Source organism: Podarcis bocagei (assembly GCF_964188305.1).
Source record: "Podarcis bocagei genome assembly, chromosome: 1".
NCBI lineage: Eukaryota > Metazoa > Chordata > Lepidosauria > Squamata > Lacertidae > Podarcis > Podarcis bocagei.
In genome coordinates, this window is record NC_138125.1 from 18,073,014 (window position 1) to 18,095,095 (window position 22,082).

Below are 22,082 nucleotides of genomic sequence, written 5' to 3' on the forward strand. Positions count from 1 at the left end.
TCCATGGTTCCAGTAGTAGATAGGTAGCCGTGTTGGTCTGCCATAGTCAAAATAAAAAATTTTTTTCCAGTAGCACCTTAAAGACCAACTAAGTTAGTTCTTGGTATGAGCTTTCGAGTGCATGCACACTTCTTCAGATAAGTATCTGAAGAAGTGTGCATGCACACGAAAGCTCATACCAAGAACTAACTTAGTTGGTCTTTAAGGTGCTACTGGAAAAAAATTTTTTATTTCAAATAAGATGCAGTTAGCTTGCACAACTGCTGAACCTGACTAGTTTCAAGGTGAGGTCTGGACAATCCCCTTGTCAGGCTGAAAACTAATATATGTCTATAAGAGAAGACACTGCGCCCTTCAGCTGAAATGACAGGCATGCATATTAGTAGAACTGAAACTCAGCAATCAATATTCTCTTTCCAACTATAGTTTGAGGTGGGCCAGCTTCCTTTTTAAAAATAAACTTCAATGTGCCACATATGAATGTCAATGTGTTTATCCTTATCAATTTTTTTGTTAATGACAACTCATTTCTCAAGGTAGGAGCAAGCTTACTGGTCACATCACGTGTGGAGGATCTGCCAGCTGGGTTCCTGGGTTCAAATTTGCAAAACTGTACTTTCCGCCTGGGAGACGAAGACGCCTATTTGGTTTGATCAGGGTAGGAATGGTTTCAGATCGGATCAGTACTCTGAAAAGGCAAGATGTGCCTTCTTCCCCTATTTCAGCTCTGCAGGAAGCCTTGGTCAAGTCCCAAGCAAAGCCACACAACCCAGTTTCAAAGTCTCCTTCATACTCGCATTGATGCTAGTGAGTTCCACGCAAGTCCTCCCTTTAAGGACTCAGCAGTAGTAGCATCCTGCCATGAAATGTGATAGTCAGATCATTTGCCTATCTAGCTTAATCTTTTCTATAAAGGTAAAGGGACCCCTGACCATTAGGTCCAGTCGTGGTTGACTCTGGGGTTGCGGCGCTCATCTCGCTTTATTGGCTGAGGGAGCCAGCGTACAGCTTCCGGGTCATGTGGCCAGCATGACTAAGCCGCTTCTGGCGAACCAGAGCAGAACACGGAAATGCTGTTTACCTTCCCTTGCACTTGATGTGCTTTCGAACTGCTAGGTTGGCAGGAGCAGGGACCGAGCAACGGGAGCTCACCAAGACGCGGGGATTCGAACCGCCTACTTTCTGATCAGCAAGTCCTAGGCTCTGTGGTTTAACCCACAGCGTCCCTTTTCTATACTGAATGGCAATGGCTCTCCAGGGGTTCGGACAGAGTCTCTCCTAGCCAACCTGGAGGTGCTGGGGACTGAACCTAAGACCTTTTGATGGCAAAGCAGATGCTCTACCACTGAGCTACAGACCTTCCTGTTCGTGTGTAATTATACTCCCATTGGGTGGCATAGCGCCCCCAAAGCGCATGACATCATCAGCATTGTCACAAGCACTGAACCAACACTTGCACCAACTTAGTCCAGGTTGCCCTCCAAATTGAAATAACCACTGTTGGAAAGAGGATTCTGGACCAAATAGACCCTTGATCTGACTTGCTCAAAATAATATTCAGCTTTTGTTTCCTTTATATGCAAGGTGGGAACCTAGGCAATTGCACTAGGAAAACCTACGGCATCTTTAGTAAATGCTGACAAGGGCTTGGGTTCACAGAAATGGGATAGTCACTCAGAACACATTTCTCTTTTCAAAATGGGCAAAAACAATGGCTGCAGTAACGTTTTCCACTGGAACAATCCCAAACACGGCATCCTAACAATAGGGATACTGTAGTGTGCTGTGTGATTAATGGAGAGGGCTGGAATGAATGGGTAAGACAGTCCCAAAGAACACATGGAAACACTTGGCGCACAATAATCTCTTCCAACCCAGAGGCCAGAACGAGATGCTACAACAGACATAGGACTGATGCAAAAATCAAAACAAAACAGCAGCCCGACTCCTTCTCCCAGGGATGCCTGAGTTTTTTTGCAATGTCATTTTACATCATTACATTCTGGGTTTCCTGAACCCCAATGAAGTCGAGGAGCAGGCAGGGAAACTCTTGGAGCACAATGATGCAATGCAATGCAATGCATTTTTGTAGCCCCTGGCATTACTGAAGAGGAGGAAGAGATGTAGCGTCGCTGGTTTAAGCAGAGGCCATACATCTGCTGGCATATCTGGTGATAAATGAGTCGCAGCTGTGGAAGAGTGCTGTAGCTCATAGTCTTTCCAGTCAAGCTGATGCAGGAGATGGACTGTGGTGCCTCTTATTCTCTAAATCATTAAGGACCAAAGTAGAATCCGTCATGCAAAGACCAGAACCTCATGTTTGGCAGTAGCTCAGCACTACTGCGCTGTTTTGAATGCAAAAGGCCCCAGATTCAGATGCTGGCATCTTCCGCTACAAAGATCTTGGGTGGCAGAACTGGGAAAGGTGGGTCTCTCCTTGGCACTCTGGAGAATCTCTTGTCAGTCACAGTGGAACTGCTGGGGCCAGATGGGCCAATGGTCTAAAGACAGGGATGGGGACATCTGTGGTGCTCTAGAAATTGCTGCACTAAATTTCTCACCATAACTGTCTTCAATGTTTTAATCTTAAAGTTTTCAATGCAATGGAGCAGGATATAACTGTGGTGAAATAATAAAATAAATAAAAAACAATAATAAATAACAAAATAAATAAAAATAAATCCCTAACAATTGTGCGTATAAATTAACTACTAATGCACTATTACTGCATCAATAACATGTTGCAGAATATTTATGTACGCAACTACAGTAGCTCGGATTTTGTTAGCCCAAAAATGGAGGGTAGGATAGGTCCCAAAGAAGGCAGAATGGCAGCTTAAAATGATGGGAGTATGCAGAGTTAGCAGGTCTAACCAGCCGAGTAAGAGAACAAGAAGACAGAGTTTATAAAGAGGAATGGAAAATATTTGTGGAATACTTGGAAAATAACTGCAAGCAAGTGAAAATCCTAGCAGGATGAAGGTAAATGCAACAGTATAATCTAAATTGAAGTAATAAGTAAGGGGGGGGAATTAGATGGTTGGAACAGAATATGCAGTAATAATGAGAATATTAAAAGAGCCATGAAAGAAGGAGAAGGGAAGCTGATGAATGTACTATTTTACTGGTGGATAATTTACTGCGGGAAATGTATAACTGAAAATTCTATTTATTTATTTTAAAAATACATGTAGCAGAATGAAGAGGGAAGGTCCTTTTAATCAAATATAAATAAATGGTGTGATGCAAGTTAGCGTGCTCATTTATTATCTGAGACTATTTTGGCTTTACAGCAGGGAACGAACGTGGAAAAGATTGTAAAGCTTATCCTTCCCTCTAAAAAAGGAATAATGTTGGTTTATTAATTGAAATGTTATCATATATTTCCTCCAATGTTTTATAACGGCACCTGTAACGAAGTTTTAGTAACCTGTGCATTTATTCAACTTTACTTGGTTCACGAATGAGTGACCAATCAGTAAAAAAGGGTGCAGGATAAATTCTTTAATCAGCTGACAATCCTAGAAAACCTGCTGTAGCTGCAGCTAATATTAGCCGTCACATTGGACACACAGCCTCTGAGCACTTTCGCAATAAGTCAAAGCCTGTTCCCGGCTTCATATTTAAGACGCGTTATTTCCTAACGTACAGAACAGAAGAGACTGATTTAACAAACCACAGAACACCAAAAATAGGAAGAAGGAAAGGGAAGCTGCTTTATACCTTCGGTCCATCTAGCTCAGTATTGTCTACACTGATTGGCAGCAGCTCTCCGGGGTTTTAGACAGGGGATTTTCCCGGCCCCACCAGCTGGGGATCAAACCTGTGACATTTTGCATGCAAATCATGTGCTCTGCCAAAGAGACACAGCCCTTCTGCACGTGCAAGGTTTCTGAGTGAGTGGCTAACTACATTTTAAGCTCCCCTAAGTATTTATGCATCTCCCTACCCTGACTAGAATCTGAAGGGTGGGTGTTCAGGGAGGAAGAACGGCAAGCATTACCCACACGTTGCAAGGGGAAGCTCCTTCTCTGAGTTACGAGTGCACAGATGATGATGATGATGATGATGTTAATGATAATAATAATAATAATAATAATAATAATAATAATAATAATAATAATAAATTTATACCCCACCCATCTGGCTGGGTTTCCCCAGCCACTCTGGGTAGCTTCCAGCAGAATATTAAAATACAGTGGTACCTTGGGTTACATACGCTTCAGGTTACATACGCTTCAGGTTACAGACTCTGCTAACCCAGAAAGAGTGCTTCAGGTTAAGAACTTTGCTTCAGGATAAGAACAGAAATCGTGCTCCGGCGGCGCGGTGGCAGCAGGAGGCCCCACTAGCTAAAGTGGTGCTTCAGGTTAAGAACAGTTTCAGGTTAAGAACAGACCTCCGGAACGAATTAAGTACTTAACCCGAGGTACCACTGTACAATGATTCACCAAATATTAAAAGCTTCTCTAAGCAGGGCTGCCTTCAGATGTCTTCTAAAAGCCCAATAGTTGTTTATTTCTTTGACATCTGGTGGGAGGGCGTTCCACAGGGCAGGCACCACTACCGAGAAGGCCCTCTGCCTGGTTCCCTGTAACTTCGCTTCTCGCAGTGAGGGAACCGCCAGAAGGCCCTTGGCGCTGGACCTCAGTGTCCGGGCAGAACGATGGGGGTGGAGAAGCACAGAGGCAGTCGCTATAGTACTATGGCAGCTGCATGAACATCTCTGCGTTTTAAAAGGGTCAGTAGTTCTTTAAATGCCACAAGACAAAGTGGGGACACATGGAAGTCCTCCACAGAAACTGCCTGTGTTGCTGATATTGCTTTCTTTCTGAAAATAGTGCTGGCTTTTTTAAAGCTGAGAGAGATATATATGAAGGCAGTGCAGCCAGCTTTGTCAGTGCTGAAGAGGCTAGGGCGGTTTGACATTTGGGTTCACTCCAGCCACACAACTCGTGTCAGCAGGTGCATGGAAAACTGCATAGCTGCAACACTGAAGTGCCTTCACTTCCAAGGCGAACACACGTTGGACCGCAGGACTACACTTATCACAACAGGGGCAATCCACAATGAAGCATAACCAGGAAATCCTGCAGTTCAGGAGGAGGCAGCTGAAAATGTGGGTTCTTTCCACACCAATATAGTGAGGACCCAGACCTAGCCGGTCTACTTTCTATCGGTTAACCAATGCGAGCGGACGAAATAACAACATCATATTTTCACATCGCTTCTTGTTGTTTCTTCCAAGCCTAGAGGAAGTCACAGGCCTATGACACATCTCCTGCGCTTGAAAAGGCCAGTAAAAAGAGCCACAGTAAACCTCAACCACTTTTAGCCATTTGTAAAAAAGAAAAAGAAAAAAAAAGACATGGTATTTTGCACAGGACATATGTGGTCGCCCTGCTCTGCTTACTCTTAACAAGTTCGTGTGAGAGAGTGCAAAGAGGCCACAGGTCTGTTGCCACAAACTGCTCACTCCAAACAGATCGAACGTGAAATGGACATACAGTGGTACCTTGGTTCTTGACCTTAATCCGTTCCGGGAGTCTGTTCAACTCCTGAAACTGTTCGAAAACCAAGGCGCGGATTCCAATTGGCTGCAGGAGCTTCCTACACTCAAGTGGAAGCCATGTTGGATGTTTGGCTCCCGAAAAACATTTGCAAACCGGAACACATTTGCAGTGTTCGGGATCCGATTTGTTCAGCAGCTAAACCATTTGATAACCAAGGTAGAACTGTATGTTTTATATATATTCATGAAAGTAGCAGCTGCGGTTGTAGGTAACATTTAAGGAGGTTCTTTAAGTGTACCTAACATAACGCTCATCTTTGGAGAGGGCGAAATGTTTTTCCACTTATTAACAAGTATAGTCAACAATTTAACTTGGTTGGTAGAGCATGAGATTCTCCAACAGTTTGACTTCATCCCCCAAAGGTGCACCTCTTCATTGTCTCCTGAGACAGACAGATGCCAATAACATGAAGCCAGTTTACTCAAACTTCTGCCTCGCTTAAAACCACCATTTCCCTCATTTCCTCCACACAGCCACCACGGGTACAAAGGGAAAGAGCTCTCATTTTGCATTCACATCAATTATCTTGTTTATTTCAAGTATTTATATTATTTACTTCATTCGTCAGTCACTTTTTACAGTAAATGGAAGTCTCAAAGTGACTTGACAAAAACAAAACACAGGCTATAAAATCAACTGAAAACCAGCAAAAAAAACCAACAACCCAACAACACAAGATACATGAAATATCTCACATTTCTTCTACAAAGCAAAATCATCATCATCATCCTAAAGGAAAGTAAGAACAAATGTAAAACCACAAATTTACCCCAAAAAGCGCCCTGCCCCCCTTACCACTGAAACAACATTACAGTGGTACCTCGGGTTACATATGCTTCAGGTTACAGACTCCACTAACCCAGAAATAGTGCTTCAGGTTAAGAACTTTGCTTCAGGATGAGAACAGAAATCGTGCTCCGGCGTTGCGGCGGCAGAAGGCCCCATTAGCTAAAGTGGTGTTTCAGGTTAAGAACAGTTTCAGGTTAAGTACGGACCTCCGGAACGAATTAAGTACTTAACCTGAGGTACCACTGTACTGAAATGTTTATTTGTGAGCTTAAGCTATAAATCAAAGGGCCCTGGGTTCAGATTTCACCTCCGCCATGCACTCACTGACCCTGCGTAAATTACAATTCCTCAGCTTCCATTTCCTTCCCAGCATCTCCTATGGGGTAGCCATAATCAGCTTCACAACCCTTGCTATCAGAATTACATGAAGTGTTATATAAATGGAAACTCAACCGTTACGACATTTTGAGCGACAGCACACATAAAACCCTTGAGAATCTTCGTGTGCTTGCTGCCCTCGTATTCTCAGGGCACACTTCCTTAATTTTCTTCCTTCGTAGCTGAGGAAGGCGGAATAATTCGGTTCAGTTCACACTTTACTTCACTCAAGTCTCTTAAAATACTCGGCGAAACAATACGCAAGCTGAAACACAGCTGTCCTTCAAAATTTGCAGTTCTCCTAATTTACTGAAGACATTAGGGTACAGCGCAAAAATTTAATAAATAATAATAATTTTTAAAAGCGTATTTTGGTGAAAACAAAAATGCATTAGAGTGAGGGGAAACTGCTTGCAAATAAATGTGTACAATAGCTAAAATTGCATACAAACTGTTCATGTCAGGATAAATGAGCACTAAAATCCTGGTGAATTTCCATGAGGAATTCAAAATCAATCAATCAATCAATCAATCAATCAATCAAACAAACTGATGCACAAATATGGTGAACCAAAACATGAAGGATGCAGCAAGCTTCGTTTCTCCTGCTATAGATCAATGCATTCAAGTTGGATGTTTTTAAGCAGAGGTTGGATGGCCATCCGTCCTGGACGCTTTACTTGAGATTCCTGCAATACAGGGGGTTGGACTTGATGACCCTTGTGGTCCCTTCCAACTCTACGATTCTATGATTCCTTCATCAGATTTTGTGGGCTCCTCCGGGCAATCTGTTTGGTGAATCACAGCAGGAGAAAACAAGCTTGCTCCCTCTTTCCACACCCTTTATCCATCTTGGTTGCCCTCCTCTGCACACATTCCAGCTTGTGATGCCCAGGAGAGTCCTTATGGTGGGAAGCCCTCAGATGACTGTAGCAGCTACCGATTCCAACAGTCAAGTGGCCCTGCTTCAAAACTGGTCTTAGCACCACCATGCTCCTTCCTCGGACAGCACCTGGCTTCTCCGTGCAATTGGAACAAGAGGAAGATGGTACAGTGGTACCACGGATTAAGTACTTAATTCGTTCCGGAGGTCCGTTTTTAACCTGAAACTGTTCTTAACCTGAAGCACCACTTTAGCTAATGGGGCCTCCCGCTGCCGCCGCACCACTGGAGCACGATTTCTTTTCTTATCCTGAAGCAAAATTCTTAACCTGAAGCACTATTTCTGGGTTAGCGGAGTCTGTAACCTGAAGCGTATGTAACCTGAGGTACCACTGTACAATGAAACTGCAGTAAACAGCAATTTCCTTGTTCCTCTCTGCTGCCCACATCCAAGAAGGTGGCAGGCCCTGTCCGTGGGAAGGTGAACAAATGGGTAACTGCAGCAGCTGCTGGAAACACCAGCTGCTACTGTCAAAGAGAGCCTTCCCACAGTATACTAACCAATTAAGGAAGTTTTTAGTCAAATTTACTGCTTTAGTTTCAAATCTTAATTATGCCGCACACAATTTGAAATTGATCTTAAGAATCATCTTAAAGCATATTGCTTGAAAAGATGTAGACAGATCATTCAAATCAGTGTCATGAATAAACTCACTCGTGGATCAGAGCCAAGAATAAACTTTCACATGGAAATAAGCCACTTCTCAAGGTTTGTAAATTTACTTGATTAACCAGATCAGCAAGTTTAGTCCCTTCCACTTTGATTGCGTTTTTTAAATTCAGAACAGAAAGCTATATGGTTTGTAACTTTGTAAAGTTCGTTAACAGTTCTGTGCATTTTCCAAATCCAAAGCAATAACAGCATTTGGCAAAAGAGATAATGAAGTTAGAGAAAACATATACACTTAAACAGAAGGCCATTCAGCCCTGCATTGTGTGTTGAAAAAGACTGAGGTAGAAGAGATCATATCTGTAATGGATTCCAACTGAATTTCACAAATGCAATGAGAGACAGACATAAAACGAAGCTGTTATACCGCTGTTCCAACAAATCAGTTTTTTGTCTGGAGATCTCAATCTCATGTGTGTTATTATTTGCACTCACACACCTTTGCATCAAATGAACCTCACTCACTTCTTACTCTCTACCAGATATGAATCCCTATGCTTCATATAAAACAGGACTATTGTTCTCCAGCGAATCAGTGCAACACATTCCCAGTAAAGCTGCCAAGTACTTACCTCGCTGCCATCACAGAAATAACTTGGTATTATGTTTTGGGGAGAACAGTACTAGCGATCTGTCCAGCACAACTGTTGCATTAAAACATGTCACCCTTGTAACTTTACCACGTTACACAAAGCAGAACATGAAGTAAGCCAAGCAGTTTAACTTGAAAGTTTACACTAGGTCTTGTAACCAAACAGGAAAAGGAAGCTTTACCAAAATAGAGAGCGTATGTGTGCAGGAAGCAACTCTGCGTTTTTGGCTTGATATTTTTTCTTAGCAAAATTTATTGTTCAGCAGAAAGGCCAGTGTGGAAAAAAGACGACCAAAATAGCCCAAATTCGAGGGCACAAATAGTGCCACCCTCACTGGGAGTGTTGAGGATATATATTTAAGTTCCCCAATAAAAGCACCCATCAGTGGAACTCAATATGGACATCACTCGCCAGCATTCTCCAAGATGCGCAGGGTCACAGAAATTAAGCTGGAATCTGCAATATGTGCAAGCTGCAGTAATTTGTACTGGTTTGGGAAGGGACAAGGAGTAATGCTGGCAAGGAAACCACTGGCAATTTGGGTCAGCCAATTTCTAGCTGCTGAGATTTCAGCAGGCACTGCCAGGGCACATACAAACACTGTCATAAGACCCAGAGACCTGATTTTATTTTATTTTTAAAAAAGCAAAACCAAACACATAGACTTTCAAGGAAGCTGGATTCTGCTCTGTTCTTCATTCTAAGCTTTATTTCTGGCATCCACACAGAATTCTGCCATACCACACACAGCCCACATCTTTTAGTATGGAGGCACAAACCAGCCCTCATTTTGTTTTTGCACATACAGTGGTACCTCGGGTTACAGACGCTTCAGGTTACAGACTCCGCTAACCCAGAAATAGTACCTCGGGTTAAGAACTTTGCTTCAGGATGAGAACAGAAATTGTGTGGCGGCAGCAGCAGGAGGCCCCATTAGCTAAAGTGGTGCTTCAGGTTAAAAACGGACCTTCAGAACAAATTAAGTTCTTAACCCGAGGTACCACTGTATACACATATACAGTGGACGCTCAGGTTGTGAACATGATCTGTGTGGGATGCACATTCGCAACCCGCAGCATCCGCAACCTGCAACGGCATGTCTGCGCACATGCGGGTTGTGATTCAACGCTTCTGTGCACACGCAAACCGTGTTTTAGCGCTTCTATGCATGCTCTACCGCCAAAACCTGGAAGTAACCCGTTCTGGTACTTCTGGGTTTCAGCGGTCCGCAACCTGAAGCATCTGTAACCCAAGGTATGACTGTACACACCATCTCTTTAAGTGTGTTGTTAAATTTGAGTTGATTTATTATCAACCCAGTCAGATGGGTGGGGTTAGTTGAGAGTCCAGCACTGCAGGAGGTTGGATTAGATAACCCTTGGGGTCCTTTCCAACTCTATAATTCCATGATTCTACTATCCCCCCCCCCAGCACCTTTCCAGTTTCCCATTTATCTGTTAAGCTCTGATACTTTCATTTCTGCCACTCTAGTGGTGTGGCGAAAGATGAGCAATCCACATTTATTATATTGCTGCAGGGGGGAAAACTTCACACTCACTCCATGCCTGCCAATCTTCCTCTCTAGGTCATAATTATGAAGCCCACCCAGAGACTCCTGTGTTCAACAGATCAATGGAATGGCATGTGCAAAGAACAGAAAATCCATACAGTGGGTTGGCCACACTTTTGAATTGCGCTAAAACAAGTGTGACTCTACCTCTGTTTTCCTGTCGTTTTGAGCAGGAACCTGCAGCTGTCTTATGCGCAAGTGGTTAGCCAAGACGGGAGTCCAGAGAATAAGGAAACTGATAATACTTCAGAGAGAGGGTAAACAGAAAAAAAACAGTGTATGACAGGAGGTCAAATCCTATTTGGGGACTTCCCTGGCTTTTTTCTGGCCCACGTAGGACCAGTCTGAATAGTTGGCCTTGGTTTAGGGAAGCTTTTAATGTTTAATAGGTTATTGTATTTTAGTGTTTTGTTGGAAGCCACCCAGAGTGGCTGGGGAAACCCAGCCAGATGGGCAGGGTATAAATTATAAATTATTATTATTGGTGAAGATTTGACGTTTTCACCCCCAAAAAGTTTTAGATTTGAGTTTCTATTGAAATGAGGCTCCATTTTAACGTTGTATTTTAATCTTGTTTTTAAGTTGTATCTTAATCAATTGTTTTATATCTGGTGTTAGCCGCCCTGAGCCTGGTCTTGGCTGGGGAGGGCAGGGTATAAATAAATTTTTTTTTATTATTGTTATTATTATTAATCAACTGAGAGCACTGTAGTTCTTAGATCAGGTCTTCATCAGAGGGAAACTCAATCAGAACCAGTCAGAGGTGCCAGCTTGTGGAGGCAATGGAGGGGGCAACATTGTGTGTGTGATGTCAGGACATTGGGAGGAGCTGGGGGCGGAGCCAAAAGTGGCAGCAACATGCCTAAATGGCCAGCGGCTTCTCCGCCTCCTCTTAGCACTGCCACTGGTGGGAGGATGCTCTGACACCATGCTGGACTCCATTCTTCGGCACCGTGCTTTTGGGACATGGGCCCCCCCGGCCCCTACCCCCAAAATATAGGGGGCCCGAAAAGGGCTCAACCCCCAGGAGCCAGCACCCCCTGGAACCAGTTTACTTTCCAATTCTTCCAAATGTCAAATCCCAAATGTCTTTGTCACTGACTAAAGGTAAAGGGGCCCCTGACCATTAGGTCCAGTCATGACCGACTCTGGGGTTGCGGCGCTCATCTCGCTATATTGGCCGAGGGAGCCTGCGTACAGCTTCCGGGTCATGTGGCCAGCATGACTAAGCTGCTTCTAGTGAACCAGAGCAGCACATGGAAACGCCGTTTACCTTCCCGCTGGAGCGGTACCTATTTATCTACTTGCACTTTGACGTGCTTTCGAACTGCTAGGTTGGCAGGAGCAGGGACCGAGCAACGGGAGCTCACACTGTCGTGGGGATTCGAACCGTCAACCTTCTGATCAGCAAGCCGTAGGCTCTGTGGTTTAACCCACAGCGCCACCCGCGTCCACTGACTACTGAATCCCAACTGACTTGAACCTCCAGCCATTCAGTCTGGACCAAAAACAGAATTAACCCTTACGTCACACACTAGCACAAGTTAACAGGGAGGCATTGTAAAGAGAGTTTACCTTCTCCTTATTCCCCCACCCTGGGTGAGCATAAGACAAATGCAAGTTCCAGCTGAAAACAGCAAGGAAACAAAGAGGAAGGGCAGCACACCCCAAACCGAGTAACATTTCAAAGCACGGCAGAAATGAAAAGGCTTGCTTACTTCTCAGGAGTCATAGCTTGGGCTTCCAAGCTCAGGTATCCAGCAACATTAAAAAAAACCCCAACCCTACTCATTTCTGCCTGTCTCGCATGAACAATGTTCACAGAAGTGTGCATGCACACGAAAGCTCATACCAAGAACTAACTTAGTTGGTCTTTAAGGTGCTACTGGAAGGAATTTTTTTATTTTGACTATGGCAGACCAACACGGCTACCTATCTGTAACACATACATGCAGACAGTACAATGGTACCTCGGGTTACAGATGATTCAGGTTACAGACGCTTCTGGTTACTGACTCAGCTAACCCAGAAATAGTACCTCGGGTTAAGAACTTTGCTTCAGGATGAGAACAGAAATTGTGCGGTGGCGGCGAGAGGCCCCATTAGCTAAAGTGGTACCTCAGGTTAAGAACAGTTTCAGGTTAAGAACCGGGTTAGGAACTTTGCTTCAGGATGAGAACAGAAATTGCACGGCGGTGGCGAGAGGCCCCATTAGCTAAAGTGGTACCGCAGGTTAAGAACAGTTTCAGGTTAAGAACGGACCTCCAGAACGAATTAAGAGGTACCACTGTATAATGCTTTTACCATGCTTGACAGAGCACTTGTGAAAACATTCACTGCATCCACCTGTGGCGCAAGGTAAGAGTCCAGAAATAGCATCCACGCCGGGAATGCTATTTATGCTGGGCCAAAAATACACAGACACACAGTAGCACCGTCTTTCACTTTAAAAACAACAACAACCCAGCTTAACTGCAGCTTCAAAAAGTGGCAGAGCTTCTCTAAGCAGTTCAGCACTATTGCTCATTGGTAACAAATATGCTTTATATTCTCATTAATCGAGAACATTCTCAAGAATGTTCACCAAAAGATTATTCTCGAGAATTTAACATCACTAGGAATGATGTAACATCATGGTGTAGCAGGTATTCCCAACGGCCCATTCTGCTACCACAGTGCTTCCTTGCTGCCACTCACTCCTAAAGCAGCAGCAAGACTGCTTTGTAGGCAAGGAAAGAGTGTGAGACCGTCCAACACTTCCTCTAATATGGGATAAATGATAAATGGTAAAGGGACCCCTGACCATTAGGTCCAGTCGTGACCGACTCTGGGGTTGCAGCGCTCATCTCGCTTTATTGGCTGAGGGAGCCGGCGTACAGCTTCCGGGTCATGTGGCCAGCATGACTAAGCCGCTTCTAGTGAACCAGAGCAGCGCACGGAAACGCCGTTTACCTTCCAGCTGGAGCGGTACCTATTTATCTTCTTGCACTTTGGCATGCTTTCGAACTGCTAGGTTGGCAGGAGCAGGGACCGAACAATGGGAGCTCACCCCGTCGCAGGGATTCGAACCGCCACCCTTCTGATCGGCAGGTCCTAGGCTCTGTGGTTTAACCCACAGCGCCACCCGCGTCCCCCCTCTAAAATATTACTATTATTATTTATTAAATTTGTATACTGCCTTCCATCCACAGACCTCAGGGTGGTTCACAACCTAAAAACACAAGATTACAAAAATAACCCACAAAATACAGAATAAAAACAAGAACAAACTAATAACCCTCTCCAAAACACATTTAAATATTAAAATTTCTCCCATTCCCCAGAAGATAGTGAAAACAACTTTCAGAACCTTTCCACTTACTTGGCAAGGATCACTGGCCAAAATATTTGGCCCAGGACTAGGGGCTATAGCTCAGCTGTTCCCAAGTTCAACCCGCTTAGGACAGGTATAAGGATCCTTCAGCTCTCCAGCTGCTCCTGTACTACAACTCCCATCAGCCCCAGCGATCATGGCAAATGGCAAGGGATGGTGGGTGTTGTAGTTCTGGAACACCTGGAGGGCAACAGATTCTCTACACCTGAGTTAGAAGGATCAGAGAGCAGAGGATGCGAAAGGAACCTCTACACCAGTGATGGCCAAACTTGGCCCTCCAGCTGTTTTGGGGCTACAATTCCCATCATCCCTGACCACTGGTCCTGTTAGCTAGGGATGATGGGAGTTGTAGTCCAAAATCTGCTGAAGGGCCAAGTTTGGCCATCACTGCTCTATACCGAGGTGCCGGGGAGCCACTACCAGTGAAAGAAGACTGTGCTGGGCTACAAAGATGATGGGAATTGTAGTCCAAAAACTGCTGGAAACCCAAGTGTGGGAAACTCTGATAGATAAACAGCAAGACCAGGCACACACAGCAAACTGAAACTAGGATCCAGACCTCTCAACCGTGGGTGGCCTTTCAGGTTTACTTCTTTAGCAACCTGAGATGTTCTGTCTCCTTTCAGTTACCGCATGGCAGCCTTATAAAGTCTTCCTGTTGTTATACTTGAAATCTGCAAGGCAGAGGCTGGGTGGGGTGGGGGGAAGTGCTGCATTTAGAACTGTGCTAAAGAGAAGTGAAATGTAAAAAATGACCTAATTTACAGCTGCAAATATTTTTGTTCTGTCTCACTGAGCCGAGTAGCTTGAGGTGAAAGGGACTTTCCTAAATCACTGCCAGATCTTAAAATCACAGTCCGTACTTTCCATTAGCTTTTGACCCAGTGGTTCAGAAAGCTCCTCCATGATCACCTGTCTCTTCATTTGAGAATAAATCGAGAAAGTCCAGTTGGCCCTTCCAAGTTTACTTTCACACTGGAGCCCCTCAATTGTCCCAATGTCAGTTTCTGTTCTTCAGGGGGCGGGATTTACTTGCTGGCTGCGTCTCACTTTCTAAGAAATAATAAAGTAGTGCTATGCTACTAACAAAAAGAAAGGAAGGTAACTAATGGAATGAAAAGTAGGAATTAAATAATTGTTGACTCCCCAGGCATGAACAGAAACTGACACTGGAGCAACTGCAATTTGCTAACCTTCTCCACCCATGACATTCCTTAAATGGGGTGAACCTACATGGAAAGAGCAAAAAAGCCCTTAAAAGGCTTGCATTGTATTTGTGCAATTGTATTTTGTTACAAAAAAGCTGCCACAAATCAGGTTCCCTTCCCCAAAAGAAACCCACAGGAAGGCAACACAGAAAAAAACTGCAGCAATGAGCTGACAACGACATCATTAGACCGTTCTGTAAGAAATATGTACACAAAAGATGACTATTCAGAGAACGGTCCTTGGCGTTTGCAATCCAAGGCTGAGTTTGACAAGCATCAACTGCATCTTGGGTGGAAAATAGTTGGCTGGTTTACATTAGCTCCTGCCTTTAAAATGTTTGGTTTTTTAAATTAATGTATGCTATTTAGGTTTTGCTCTTTTAACCTTTTCTTTAAACAATCATGACAGCATGTATACAGATTACCGGAGCCCTTGGATTCAGCATGAGAACAAGCTGAATAAAACTGCAAACAGTTGCATACCAACATTAAGGATGGGGCATGAAAACGGTCTCACGATAATTTTGTTAAAACTTGCTAGAGCCAGCCATTTGCATTTTCTCCCAGTTGACTTTAAAAGAGGCACACCACTCCAAGTCAAAACTTCCTTGGTATTTAAGCTAGGCTCTGAGGTATTTTTTTGTCCACTGCAATAAGTTTATTAACAATGCAATAAGCAGTTGACATCAAAAGAGAAAAAATATCAAAACGTTCAGTTTTCACAGCAGGGTCGGCACTGCAGTTAGACAGAGTCAGATGACTTCCCTCAGGTAGCCTGATGCTGGGGGTAAGTGGCAACAGCCTCTAGCTACACCTCTGCCATTATTCCAAATTGAGTGCTTAAATTGTACTTTATGGTTTTTATGGTAGTTCTGCACTTATGATATTATTTCCCATTTAAATACATGTCAATTTTTTTTCAAATAACCAGGAAGATATATTTCTTCATCTTTTTATATAGCACGTTTTTTGGGGAAAATTTTTTAAAAGTAGAAATAGAGGCATAACTTTACTTTAACTTCTGGGGGTACTAGTAATATTAAAAAGAGGTTAACCTCTTCCTATAGGGTATCTGTTTCTGATTCCTTACCTCACAGTAACCACTACAGCAATCCAGTTTAATCATCCCAGGGTCAGACATCTTAGAGAGCTCTAAGAGGTCTGGCTGTTCTTTAGTAAAATCCAATCTTTCAACCAGCATAAACATGATACTTCGAAATATAGCTGTAGGTCAGGGAGAGCAAAACAACCTCTCTTTGGTGCTGCATTTCTCCAGCACTATCCTAACAACAAAACATCTGGCTTTTATAACTGGATTTGTTGCACCCTGGCAACAGAGCACTTTAATCTACTTCACATAAAGTTCTGGCATGCTCCTGAATCCCTCCTGCAAAATAATGATAGTCTGGATGTTGCCCATTAACACTTAGCACCTGGACAATTCACCTAGTTTCAGTCTTCCCCTCTATGACGAGACGTATTGTATTTGTACAGGAATCAAAGTAATTATTTCTAAATTTGCATGTATACATATGTGGATTGTATGCAAATCTCTTTATCTTTTGTGGCAGTGTTTACCGTATTTTTCGCCCTATAAGACGCACTTTTCCCCCTCCAAAAATGAAGGGGAAATGTGGGTGCGTCTTATGGGGCGAATGCAGACTCCTTGGCTTCAGCGATAGCAACACGAAGCCTCCGAAGCCTGCGCTCCGGAGGCTTCGCGTTGCTTCCGCTGAAGCCAGGAGAGTCTGCTGTTTGAGGCTGGCGGTGGAGGAAAGCAGCGCTTCCCCCATCGCCAGCCCCAGAGGATGGGGGGCAGCAGGAAGGCGCGCGACGCCTTGCCGCTGCTCTCCAACCCGGGTTTGAGGCTGGCGGTGGGGAAAGCAGCGCTTCCCCCATCGCCAGCCCCAAAGGATGGGGGGCAGCAGGAAGGCGCGCGACGCCTTGCTGCTACTCTCCAACCCGGGTTTGAGGCTGGCGGTGGGGAAAGCAGCACTTCCCCCATCGCCAGCCCCAGAGGATGGGGGGCAGCAGGAAGGCGCGCGACGCCTTGCCGCTGCTCTCCAACCCGGGTTAGAGGCTGGCGGTGGGGAAAGCAGCACTTCCCCCATCGCCAGCCCCAGAGGATGGGGGGCAGCAGGAAGGCGCGCGACACCTTGCCGCTGCTCTCCAACCCGGGTTTGAGGCTGGCGGTGGGGAAAGCAGCGCTTCCCCCATCGCCAGCCCCAGAGGATGGGGGGCAGCAGGAAGGCGCGCGACGCCTTGCCGCTGCTCTCCAACCCGGGTTTGAGGCTGGCGGTGGGGAAAGCAGCGCTTCCCCCATCGCCAGCCCCAGAGGATGGGGGGCAGCAGGAAGGCGCGCGACGCCTTGCCGCTGCTCTCCAACCCGGGTTTGAGGCTGGCGGTGGTGAAAGCAGCGCTTCCCCCATCGCCAGCCCCAGAGGATGGGGGGCAGCAGGAAGGCGCGCGACGCCTTGCCGCTGCTCTCCAACCCGGGTCTGAGGCTGGCGGTGGGGAAAGCAGCGCTTCCCCCATCGCCAGCCCCAGAGGATGGGGGGCAGCAGGAAGGCGCGCGACGCCTTGCCGCTGCTCTCCAACCCGGGTCTGAGGCTGGCGGTGGGGAAAGCAGCGCTTCCCCCATCGCCAGCCCCAGAGGATGGGGGGCAGCAGGAAGGCGCGCGACGCCTTGCCGCTGCTCTCCAACCCGGGTCTGAGGCTGGCGGTGGGGAAAGCAGCGCTTCCCCCATCGCCAGCCCCAGAGGATGGGGGGCAGCAGGAAGGCGCGCGACGCCTTGCCGCTGCTCTCCAACCCGGGTCTGAGGCTGGCGGTGGGGAAAGCAGCGCTTCCCCCATCGCCAGCCCCAGAGGATGGGGGGCAGCAGGAAGGCGCGCGACGCCTTGCCGCTGCTCTCCAACCCGGGTCTGAGGCTGGCGGTGGGGAAAGCAGCGCTTCCCCCATCGCCAGCCCCAGAGGATGGGGGGCAGCAGGAAGGCGCGCGACGCCTTGCCGCTACTCTCCAACCCTCCTTTGGGCTTTTGCGGGAGATGGGGAAATTCCCCCACCTCCCGCAAAAGCCGTGCGCTCTTTAAAGGGGCTCCGCGGCTTCTGCTGGCTTTTCTACGAGGGGGGGAATTCCCCCACCTCCTAGAAAAGCCTGCAGGAGCCGGGCACCCTTTAAAGAGCAAGCGGCTCTTGGGGGCTTTTCCCCAAGGAGGGAGAAGGGACTGACTGGCCCTTTCAGTCCCTTCTCCCTCCTGGTCGAAAAGCCCGCAGGAGTCAAGTGGGGCTCCTGTGGGCTTTTGCGGGAGGTGGGGGAATTCCGCCACCTCCCGCAAAAGCAGGGAGAAGGTCTTGGAGTAGCGCACAGGCTGCGTGCAGCCTGTCCGCTGCTCCCAGAGCTGCGGGGGGGAAATCATATTTTTTTCCTTGATTTCCCCCCCTGAAAACTAGGTGCGTCCTATGGGCCGGTGCGTCTTATAGGGCGAAAAATACGGTATGTGGCCACCCTGCCTGTCAGTTAGAACGTTCTTCAAGATCATTACCAGCTGCCACCTGATGATCTCATTGCAGTACCAGGGCAGATATAGTAGATCCTGCTTTCAATACTATTTTTACCTACAAACCTTTTGAGGTGGGCATACTGCTTTCTTTCCAACAACAATGCATGCCCCATAAACTTCCTGCTGAAATCTTGTAACTTCTTAGTCTACTAAAGTTTTTTGGGGGTGGCGGCAGTGTTGTTCTGCTTTTGTTGTGCTATAATACAAGAGCTTCCCTATGGACGACTCATAAAGCAGACAGTCCGGTATAAATTCACCTTTAATGCACTATTATTGTGCCGCGATGTGTTGCCTGCAAAAAAATCACCAGTCTGAAGGGGTACACTGTCTGCCTGAGGAGTTAACTGTGTGTTGTAATTTTTCCTATCAAAATCCGGCCCAAACTTTTCCCCTTTTGATCTAGCTATGCTGCCAACACCCTGGCTTGATCCATCTCCACCCACTTCCCCAAAAATGGTGAACACAGGGATAAACAGACGAAAAAGGACTGCCCTCATCTCAGGCCTTTTTATCTTCCACAGAGGCCAGTCTTACTGCTTTCTCTCTCACTGTAAATTCTAAAATCAGCCTGGTTCATTTCTTGCACCGCTGCTGCCTCAAACCTGTCTTGTTCTTGGTCTTGAGACGGGCCGTATGGAAATGTTTATTTTATATATGTTGTACAATGTCTCAAGCACCCCCCCAGTCCTTTCATGCTTTTAAACAAAATATTTTAGCCATTTTGGAAGAGGTCAAATGCATTTCCACATAGTGCCGCAACTGTGACTTGGCATTTACTATGCGTTGGCTAATCTGTGGATGTGCAGTGAGTTGACTCTGCTTCGGGAGACTTCATTGTGTGTGTGAAAGTGGCAGATTATTGCTCTCCATATGGCCTATAAATTGTTTCATTGTTGCTCAACGTGGGGTCTGGGCTCATTATAAATACCACCATTTATTGAGAGAGCATTTTCAGGCACCCACTGAGTTAAAGTGTTATAATAACAATGTTGACGCGTAATACAAAATCAGACTTGCTGTCAGTTCTTTCAATCACAGGGGTAGAGAGAGGACAGCTGATCTTGAACCAGAAACGTATGGATTGTTGTTCATGCTACTAGTTTGAAGTGGAGAATTATCCTTAAGTTGTGAGAAACTTTCCGCTGAGATGCTGTTCCTTGAAAGCAGTTGGCTCCAGTTGGAGGTTTAAGCCCAGTGGTTTGGTTAGAACACCTTAGTTTGGGCTCATTTATATACAGTGGTGCCCCGCAAGACGAATGCCTCGCAAGACGGAAAACTCGCTAGACGAAAGAGTTTTCCGTTTTGGAGGTGCTTCGCAAAACGAATTTCCTATGGGCTTGCTTTGCAAGACGACAATGTATTGCGAGTTCCTGCTGGTTTTTTTCCCTTTCCCCCCTTTTTCTAAGCCGCTAAGCCGCTTATCAGCTGATCTGATCAGCAGATAAGCCGCTAAAATCCGCTAAAAGCCGCTAATCCGTCAATGGGCTTGCTTCGCAAGACGAAAAAACCGCTAGACGAAGAGAATCACGGAACGGATTCTTTTCGTCTTGCGAGGCACCACTGTATCTTGGGCTAGACCCAAAGCCATCTGTTACACTTCTGCAGGTCAGCTGACTGTCAGCGAAGTCACCTGATACTTTGGCAAATAGGTGTCCCACATTATACTTTGTTAGATAAGTCCTGAAGTTGTACTTTGAATACCAACCCAAATGCTTCCTCCAGGACATCTTGTAAACACTCTGTAGACACAGAATGATAGGATTTTTGTTGGCTATAGCTGGCAAGCAGAGACCTGAGCAAAGGAATCCGGATATAGTTTAGAATTAGAGGCAAATAAGACATTGGAAAATAAGCTTATAATGTTTGCTAACATGCCTTGGTACAACACTACTTTTATTTTTAATTGGGCATCTCAACAGCACTTGGTTTTCCTATAAATACTTCATGCCTTTACACAAATGGAGAGGCACGGTCCACTCAGGATTTAAGTACTTTTAAGTACCACTGACTTCACTTAATGCACCCACTAAAATCAATAATACTTTAAAACGCTTGACTTTTATTTTATTTTGCTCCCATCCATAGTTTCTGAGAGCTCAATATGAAATAGCATGCGGTTCTGAGAGACCTGAAGTTCACTCTTGTTATCCCAGTACTGAAACTAAAATACAAAAAAGTGAACCATGAGATAAATCTTTTCACAGCTCCTGAAGTACATTAACCTTTATGAAAAAGTTAGGATGAAGTAGGTTCTCAAGGACTACTTCAAGCTTGGGGTATCTCCTAATTCTACGATTCTTTGATATGCCACCTTTATCTTCCAATGATCTCAAGATGGTGTCCATGGTTCTTCTCCTCCCCACTTCATCCTCACAACAACTCTGTGAAGTAGGTTAGGCTGAGAGATGGTGACGGGCCCAAGGTCACCCAGTGAGGTTCATGCCTGAGTGGGGATTTGACCAGCGGCAGAGTTCTCAACATGAACTTTTGACCGGCCTGCCAGCACCTTCTTGATTCCTTTTCTAGGGGCAACTAAAAGTCTAGATTCAGAAAAAGGGGGCTCAGGTGAGCTTCCATTTCGAAGGCAAGGTGGAGCTGGGGAATTATGGTGCTGGAGGAGACTTTTGAGAGTCCCATGGACTGCAAGAAGATCAAACCTATCCATTCTGAAGGAAATCAGCCCTGAGTGCTCACTGGAAGGACAGATCCCGAAGCTGAGGCTCCAATATTTTGGCCACCTCATGAAAAGAGAAGACCCCCTGGGAAAGACCCTGATGTTGGGAGAGATTGTGGGCACAAGGAGAAGGGGACGACAGAGGACGAGATGGTTGGACAGTGTTCTCGAAGCTACCAACATGAGTTTGACCAAGCTGCGGGAGGCAGTGGAAGACAGGAGTGCCTGGCGTGCTCTGGTCCATGGGGTCACAAAGAGTCGAACACGACTAAACAACTAAACAACAACATCCCCTCCCACTGCCTCCCCATTGCTTCAATTCAGAGTTCTACCTTCCCTTCAGAAACTAAACGAGAAAGCATTCATCTGCTGTGATGAAAGAACACTCCAAAGGCAATCAGGTGTTGATACAGACTTCCTGCTCCCCATCAGTAAAGCTTACAGCCTGCATTTCAGCTTTTGAAGATAATGCTTAAAAACCCATCTGCTAGCGGGGGTGGGGGTGGGTAGCAGCTTTCTGAGTTCAGCTGATGACATTTCTGAGGCCCAATCAGAAGCAATGCACCATCCAATGGCAAACTGCTTCCTCAGAAGCAGGCCTCAGGAAGATTGACTGAAATCACACAGGCATTAAATCACCATAGTCATTGCCATCTTACCTAAAAGGGAATTCGATTAGCTGAGGAACATCCCAGCCAATGGAAATTCAACCCAAACTGAAGCCTTAATTAATTTGCCGTTCAACCTCATG

At 45.7% G+C, this 22,082-nt stretch overlaps 1 protein-coding gene across 11 annotated transcripts in view; it reads right to left on the reverse strand.

Annotated features, from left to right (window-relative positions):
- Positions 1–22,082, reverse strand: part of EVL (Enah/Vasp-like) — a 152,911-nt gene that overhangs the window by 77,640 nt on the left and 53,189 nt on the right. The window contains exon 1 of one of the 11 annotated variants that reach the window (XM_081191973.1): positions 8,925–9,079. The exons of the other annotated variants lie outside the window; for them this stretch is intronic. Within the exon in view, the coding sequence (XP_081048099.1) occupies positions 8,925–8,935 (11 nt within the window). The 5' untranslated portion in view covers positions 8,936–9,079. Of the gene's footprint in view, positions 1–8,924; positions 9,080–22,082 lie in introns of those variants that run through there. 11 annotated transcript variants of the gene reach the window in all.